Source organism: Limulus polyphemus, unplaced genomic scaffold (genome assembly GCF_000517525.1).
Source record: "Limulus polyphemus unplaced genomic scaffold, Limulus_polyphemus-2.1.2 Scaffold756, whole genome shotgun sequence".
NCBI lineage: Eukaryota > Metazoa > Arthropoda > Merostomata > Xiphosura > Limulidae > Limulus > Limulus polyphemus.
In genome coordinates, this window is record NW_013666366.1 from 126,115 (window position 1) to 134,870 (window position 8,756).

The following is an 8,756-nucleotide window of genomic DNA, read 5'->3' on the forward strand; positions in this document are numbered from 1 at the left end:
CCTTTTCGATGACTAATTATCAATGTGTGGGTCATGATTGACATTTTGTAATGTGATTTGACAATTCAATAACGTTTTTGAGCCTTCACTGACAATACTTATTAAAGATAATTTTAAGTGTGAAAACTGTCCATATTTTGATGTCATGATATGTAAATTAAAAATTGTTATTTTACGGTGATAATCTTGTTTTCTTGTGCCCAATAATGCATAATTTCATTTGATAAACACGTTTAGATTGAATGGTGAGTTATCATCAGTCACAAGAACGTCGAATCTGAAGCACTTGAAAAAAACACGGGGGTGCTTAACTTTTTTCCAGGTGTATATATCATGCAATATAGAAAAGCCACTGCTACACCTCACACTGTGGCAGCACTTTATAATACTGTTGACCTAACTTACATTGGTTATAAGCTTCAAACATTTGAAGACAAAGTCATCATTTACAGTCTGAATGTATAGCCTGTGTCATTTGTAAAACATTCAGTGTATTACATAATATTTAAATTTTTTGATAACTAATGCTACGTGCATAATGTAAACTTCAACATTAAACAGAAATGAAGTATCATACTTGTAGCTAGTGCTCATATAAGGGCATGTTAAACTTTCAAAATGAACTAAGTATACTTTAGTTCTTCCAAAATAAGATAAAATTGAATAAATGCATAAAGGTTCAAGAAATGAGAGCCTAGTTAAGGGGTAACTGCTTTAATTGCATCATATTATGATGTGCACTTAGCAATTAGTGAAAAGTAAAGGTTATATTAACATATTTTATTATTGTTTCAAGTATTTTAGGTATTCAAAGTATGTTTTTCTTCTTGCAGATCTGGTTGAAAATTTTGATGAACCTTCAAAGGCTGAAGGAGTCTAGAACATTGATGGTTAAAGGAATCTGGTAGTAAAAGTACACTAAAATCAGAGCTGTAAAAGAAATATGCTTATAAGTTGATGTGTCTTTCAATTAAAATTTAAATAAGACTGTAAATTAACTACATGTGTTACATTAATGATCCAAGTATGTTGTTTTTGTATCACCGAAATCAAACATACAGATTTCACCTGTCTGAAAATTAAAAGTACCATAAGATGTGTGAGCAATATTTTATGTAGCAAACTTTATTGAATGTAAGTGAATTGGTTGGAACGCATCAGTTGGTACAAGGTTGCTCTCTCTGATGGTCATTTCAAACAAAGACAAACTATAAGTCATTAGTCATCTGACACTTTTTTTTTTCCTGTTATTCTGTTAAGAAGTGTGTAGTCATAAAAGTTTGACAATAAAACAATTTTTTGACAAACTTTTGGATAAATTTAGTATTTTGAATGCATGTTATTTTTTAATTTAAACCTTACTGATAAAATAGTAGGTCTTTATCCATCTCTCGAACTTTGATAACACTTTCAGTAGATTAGAACTTTGTTTTACATTATGGTATTTAATTACCCATTGAGTTTTTAAATGTCCATGTGTTCCACATTACTGCTGCTTGTGAAAATGTACTTGTAATACAGTATTTATAATATACAGTGTAATAACCATTAATTTTAATCAGGACAGACAGCCTTTTGTAAAATCATCTTTAATAATGGCAGAATAGTGTCACAGTTTTGAAATGTAACAAATTAGTTAAATCCAAAATAACAGTCTTGACTGTAATGTTTATGTAATTAATAACAGTATCTGCAGAATAACTTCAAGGTAAGAATATCTTAAAAGTGAAACAATGAATAGTGCTCTTAAACTGGATTTTAAATACTTCAGTTTATTGTTCAGTAATACACAGATGATAATTTTAACTTGTTTTTAAAATACTTTTCATACACGTACATGCACAAAAATATAGCTTTCACTGTAGAAGTTAGCCAAATCTTAGTAAACTAAGTTAATATTTTTATTTTGTTTATTTACGAATGTCATCGAAAATTGAATATTATTTTCCAAGATTTAGATACAAGGTAAATGGAATGTATTCCATGTGAAAATGTGATACAAACTTCATTAATTACCATCACAGAGAATTAAAACAATTTATCCTCTGCTTTCTTGGGTTACAGTGTAATGATGAATTTAATGCATCATATTCTCTTTAAGGATGATGTTTAAATAGTTTTGTATTTTTTTTTTATTATTATTATTAAAATGATCACTTTATATTCTTGATAAATAATCTAGCCTTTTTTAAAAACAAACATGAGTTATTAAGACAATGAAAAAAGTGAGAACACTGCATTATAGCCCATTAACTTTTTCATTTTATGAAAGAAGGCAGGTACAGCAGTTAAGACTGTACTTACAGCTCCTGCATCTGGTATCTCAACTCTTCTAAATATTCATTGATCTTTATCACTACATCTCCTAGTCTGAAACAAAAAAAACTTTATATGTTAGGCTAATATTCAAATTATAAAATTCTAGTAAATACGTCGATCACTAAATTCTGAAAAGAGGGATTTCAACTACAACATGATTTGGTCTTTGACAAATTAGTCTCAATTTAAATTAAGAAAGAAACATGTTGGCAATTCACCAACTATGTAAACAAGAACATCAAGTAATATCAGTTTTACCTTTGCTTCAGGTCAATGACCACTGCCTGTCTCTCTGGTTCCTCTGGGTGGTCAATGACACTTTGCTTGGCAAGTTGGAGTTTGGCAGTCTTAAAAAAAAAAGTAATCTTAGAACATGTATCACACCTACATGTGTATGCAATTAGTGTGAGAATAGAAAAGCAATAAAAGTGTAGTGTACTTCGCTAGAAAAAAAGCAGGATGGGCACTATTGCATTGCATAAATTAATATGCAAGGATACACTTTACAACCTTTTACATTAAGTTGATTGTTTGACAATTATGAATGCATCAAAAGTTTTGCTCTCACTCTCTAGAGGACTTGTAAACCTACACCTACTGTGACAAACATAAAACTTTTCGTATATGTATAATTTGAAAGTAAATGAAAATGAGATGCATACTAAAACTTACTACCAATGTACCACTAAACTAACAAGGTTGGACATTATTTTATCTAAACGAGAGAAAAGCATCATAAATTACCATTAGCATAGAACAAACACACCTGATTTTTGCTAATAACATTAATCATTTCACCATGAGTGAGAGATGAATAATTGTGTACATTTATAACTTGCACTGAATTTCAATCACATTACATAAATGAATTCTTACTAGTTCTAGTTTTGTCTTTTCTTCTTCTTGCAGTTGAGAAAGAATATCAGCCAAATGAGAAGATTTGAACTCTGTTCTCAAACGCTGTTCAATACTTATCATTCCTTCTGAGATTCTTTTGAACTCTTGAGTTATCTCGTGAACTAACTGACGAAAGCGAACAAAGTCATACTGTGGGGCAGTCTTTAGATAGATCTTGTGGGCTCTAGAAATGAAGAGTAATAAATGTCAAGAGTATATTGTAATGAAAATAGCCTTTATTATAGCAATATCATGTTTAGTTTTCAGGTTGATGAAATATGTCCAGCCTGATCTCTTGTAATTTAACCTTATAAGTTTTAAGACTTATTTTACTTATTTTTCAATAGGTGCAATTTTGCATCACTTATTTTGCTCTTCAGTCAGTGATGTCTGGATTTTTTAATTTGTAGATTAATTCAGCATTCTGTTGCTTGTTCCTTTATTAATATTTTGCATAGTGTTTGATAGGTTGAAGGAAAATTTCAATATATATTTATACAAGTCCATCTATCTATCAAGGTCTAATTTACAACAGATGCCAGGTGTGAGACTTTTCTTCATAACAATCCTTAAGAAATCAACTTGTACATCTATTTATTTGAAACTTTGTTCATGCAATACTCCTAAGTAAACAACTTGCTTAAAGTTAATTGACAGCAGCTGTCACAAGAAGTATTTTAATGATAAGAAAAACATAAGACTGTTCTATTATCATTAAAATTCAGTGTACATATTTGTGTACATAGAACAACTGAAGAAATTGTAAAAATAATTTAATCAATTTCTGTTAAAGTCAAAGCTTCACTCTCATCTCTAATTTAAATAGTAATGGTATCATCAATACATTACACAATTCTAGCCTCCTCATAAAGTAGCTTGAATAACATGCAAAAAAAAATCTGACTGTGTATACCCACTCTTTCAAGTTTCAATACTGCCACGTGAAAAGAGCATAAATTATGTTGTCAACTTGATCATCCTATTACAAATCAGTTATTTAATTAAAACAAACTCATATATGCATTATAATAAAGATGTAAATATTGAATTCTGCTACTTAAACAGTAAAAAAACTTTGTTTTCTGCATTTAACCTACAAAAGTACAATTTGAAATACGTAGATTAAACTTAAAAACTCTCCATGAATTTGTACTTATCATCCTTTCCTACTAACAGTTTTTATATTTATACACTAGAATTTTAACTTACAGTAACAAAATATTACTGAACAATATAATAAGATGATTAACTGGCAAGGATATTCCCATACAAATTATAAAGCATGTCACAGATATGCTAAAATACGTTGGAGGGAAATACGAGTTTTCTTCCCTATTTCATCATCTCGTAAAATTCTTTATTGGGAATATTTCTTAGATATCTCATGTTTTTTATCCTGTATTTTAGATTAAAGTACTGCAAATGAATTACAGAGAAGCAATGCATTTATGAGCTATAATTACTGCCAATATTTAATTATCTTTTTTACTTCTAAACTACTTAAATGCACAAAATAATTCCAAAAGAGAAAATGAAAACAAATGTAAGTTTTCTTTTACAATTTCAAGTGGTATGCTAGCAGGAAAATGAGTCATAACAATGAGATTTATAGATGGAAGGTGTAAGTATTCATATTTGATCTATAATAGACAACTACAAGATCTCGCACCAATTCTTACTTAGCAATGAACCAGAAAGCTCCTGTCTGTTTCATTACCACTTGATATTTGAACTTCAATGGAATGACAATTAATGATGCCACTGCTTGTGTACAATTATCATAGTAAAAATGAACTTTGTGGTATGGGATAACAGAGCATGCTGAAAGGTTATCTACTGGTACAGTTCAAAGTGCTCTACACTTGAGCTTTGTAGCAGAGTGCTAAGCTTTGGGTTGGAAGAACAAGAATAAGATTCTCTGAAAGGACTTCTAGCATATTCTGGCCTAAAAAGGTGAGAAAGTAAGATGATTTTGACCAAAAAGCAGAAGATCTTATGCCATAATCTACATTGTATTATGAGGCCTTCACCCTCACAATTTAGTTTCAACACACAGAATTTAAAACAATTAAATTAAAATATTTCACTTAGCAAATAACAGATGCATAAAGATTGAGATAATACCATTTTAATCTTCTCAAGCCACTTGTTTATTACATACTTGTATACTGTAAGATATTAATCATGAAAACACTCCATTTCAATTGGTATAAACCATTTGAAGGTACAGGCAACATAAGAATAATACCCAAATATAACAAGATACCACAACTAAAATGGTTACAGCATTTCATAATTACTACTAAATATCAGGGTATCATGCACATTGTGATCTTTAAAAAAGTAAGTTGATTTTGACAAATAACTACTGATAAAATACATTAACACACATAAATGTGCCATAATTTAGTAACAACTGACATTTTACAACAAAATTGCAGAGGATCAGTATTTCTAAGCTAAAGTTATAGTAAACATATAGTTATGTACTTATATCTAGGCTAGTTTCATAAAATGATTTCAGAAGAAAACATCCAACCATATATAAAACTTAAAATAATATTGACAATTTCAAGAGGCTTATTAATAGTAAATGAATCCACAGTGATGAACATGATATATAAAAGCTTTTAAAACAATTTCAAGGATCTCTGTATAATGAAAATTCTCAAAGAGTATGACTTTTGACAAAAAAAAAGTAAGATGTGATCCAAGATTTAGGAGGCTTGACACAGTGAATTCTTAATGAAGAAGTTATACATATCTAAAGAGAAAAAAACATCACTTACTCTTGGAACAGATGGTAAGTGTGAGCTCTTTCTTCTTGAAGTGAACAACATTGCTTTAGCAAACTCAGTATGTTTCCATTCATTTCACTCTAGAAGGGACATGGCAAGTGAACATTACTGACTAGTTTCAAGTAAGTCCTGTTGCTAGGGCTTATTACAAAATGTTTTAATAAAAGATAATACCTCGTTATTATGAAATTTAAAGATATTACTAAATATTCTTCATTAAGTGTGCACAGTTTTTGTTCCTTCTCTAGAAGAAGAATGTTAGTACTGTAAAGTGGGGATCAGATTCATGCACTAACTTGATTTAAGTTACTTGGGCTACCAGGAGAAACTAAGTGTTAGGGAATGATTATCCTGCAAGTGATCTGTTTGATTGATAGAATGAAAATGTTGGAAATATATTTCTGAATTTGAGAAATCAAAAGGAATTAGTTACATTCTTCCAATTGGAGAAATCAACTAATAAAGTGAATAGTTTTACAATTTCAAAGAAAATTGTGATTTTTGTCTCTCTACATTGTAAATAAATGACATTCAACCAAGTCCACAGATGGTGTATTACATTCAGGTAAAACTGACTTTTCACCTGAGTGATAAAATAGGTCTGCTGAATAACAGGAGATTTGACAAGATATCTATTACAGAATAATTCTCAATTTCTATAAACAACTGAGTTTATGAGAATGAAATAAAGAAATTAAACACAATGTAAAATATAAATGAACAATCTTTATTATAACATATACAGGGTGTATGTGTACTTGTTTGGATGACAAAAGATGGTTGCTTTTACTGGATCAGCTACCTGACTACCTTCCTTGAGATTGTATACTCAGGAGCATATACCAGACTCTTTAAATCCAACATTCTTTTCCAAACAGGTAATTTCAGGTTTACCCAGAGAAACTAGCACTGGTTATTTTCTTTCAAATATACAAAAGGTTCTTACCTTGAAATATCACCTAACTTACCATTGGAGAACACCGCTGTTTAAATTATTGCACAATTTATAGCATTACAGCCACACTTATCATGGGCAGACTCAGTCTTACCTCAGAAGAATGGCAAGAAAGAAAGTAACTTAATGGTTTTCTTGGCAGTGCTGTAGCAAGGGTTCTCAGCACCCAGGGGCAAATACACTTTTGGCACACTCACCTCTGAAATGTTTTAATTATTTGTTTTGTGACTCATTACCCACTTAATGACAATAACATAAAGAATTAATTACTGTCTTACACAGGCCTAAAGTAAAGTCACAATATAACATCTCATGATATCACAACCGCAAACCTGGAACTAAAGAAGCATAGCCTACTAGGTGTACTTGCATAATTTGTAAACCATTTTGATATTTATGTCATCCAGTATTGTTCAAAGTCACATAGCTAGAGTAATCTTTCAAGCATGCAGAATAAATTTCTGTTACATCCCTAGTTTTGAAACCAGATCTTTTACAGGTAGCATTCTGGTATTCATGGTTACATTATATGAACCTTTCATGCTTTTGCTGCTGCAAATGCATCAATTAAACTATCAAAATTTAAGGTATTAAGTACATCTTTTTCAACACTTAATATTGCCAAGTTACTAAATCATTCTTGTGTCATTGAGGTTCTCAAGTATGTAAGAATTAATTTCAGCTTGCTGAAGGACCTTTCACAGCTAGCAATAGAAACCCCAATTTGTAACAAAATCTGCAATGCAATTCTTAAATTTGGGAAAACATCTTCACCATATGGAATTATAAATGTTAGCAAATCAGTTGCAACCATTGGTTCAGGAAAATTAAATTGGTCTGTGTTCTTTCAATTATCAACATTCTACAGTCTTTAATTTCTCTGTACAATTCTGGTCCATCAATATCACCTGCACAACGCTTTGCTAAGTCAGAACATTTTTCTTGCAATTTTCCATCTTCAAAATCTCCAGAAACAATATTTTGCACATCTAGTAGAACTCCAAACCATGAATCTAAATCTAGTAAGCAAGAAAATCTTCCTGTTATTTCTCTAATCAAGCAATCAATAACATCCTTCATGATGTGATAAATTTCCTGTTCAGCAGTCAGTCCAGCATCAGCTGCATTTTCACCTGGCATTCGTTTATGACGTATTTTTCTTCTTTCAATGGTCAATCCCCATGTTTCACATTGATTCTTGCCCACTGCAAGTGCTTCTTGACAGGACTTTTCATGTGATTCTATCAATTTCTCTTTCAAAGAATCAAGATCAGCAGCTGCTTCTCTAAAATTCATTTTTGGGTCCTGAAGATGTTTCTTCACACGATTGATAGATGATAAAAGATTTCTCCAAAAATGCAAAAGTACAAGAAAATCAAATTTAAGCGTGCATTGCAGAATATTATGAGCATCACATTTTGTTTCAGCTGTGTTGCCATTCTCACTTAATTGCTCTAACAGTCCTAGCAATTCATCCAGTTTTTCATGTACAACTTTTACTGCCTTTTCTCTTGCACTCCACTGTGTTTCTGATTAACGCTTGACAGAGATCTTAAGCTCCTGCTGCAGTTCATCCCATCAAGTTGTTGAATGAGCAAAGAAATTATAAATGGCTTCAATTATAACCAAAAAAAGGTAATAACTGTTGTTTCCTGACTTGCAGCATGAAGACATGCGAAGTTCAAACTATGGTTGTCAGTTTATAAACACTGCTTTTGGATTTTTGTTCAAAAGTCTTAATTGAATGCCTGACAGATGACCTGACATGACAGCAGCATTATCATAAC

The 8,756-nt window shown here is 30.9% G+C and overlaps 2 protein-coding genes across 2 annotated transcripts in view; one reads left to right on the forward strand and one right to left on the reverse strand.

Annotated features, from left to right (window-relative positions):
- LOC106460343 (transcription factor BTF3 homolog 4-like) overlaps window positions 1–1,307 on the forward strand; it is a 19,598-nt gene extending 18,291 nt beyond the window's left edge. Inside the window, exon 7 of the mRNA XM_013920035.2 lies at window positions 834–1,307. Within this exon, the coding sequence (XP_013775489.1) occupies window positions 834–880 (47 nt within the window). The 3' untranslated portion in view covers window positions 881–1,307. The remainder of the gene's footprint in view (window positions 1–833) is intronic.
- Window positions 1,308–1,752: 445 nt separating this feature from the next.
- Window positions 1,753–8,756, reverse strand: part of LOC106460344 (uncharacterized protein C19orf60 homolog) — an 11,909-nt gene continuing 4,905 nt past the window's right edge. Inside the window, exons 2-5 of the mRNA XM_013920036.2 lie at window positions 6,006–6,094; window positions 3,196–3,400; window positions 2,578–2,666; window positions 1,753–2,370 (exon numbers count right to left, since the gene is read on the reverse strand). Of these exons, the coding sequence (XP_013775490.1) occupies window positions 2,301–2,370; window positions 2,578–2,666; window positions 3,196–3,400; window positions 6,006–6,094 (453 nt within the window). The 3' untranslated portion in view covers window positions 1,753–2,300. The remainder of the gene's footprint in view (window positions 2,371–2,577; window positions 2,667–3,195; window positions 3,401–6,005; window positions 6,095–8,756) is intronic.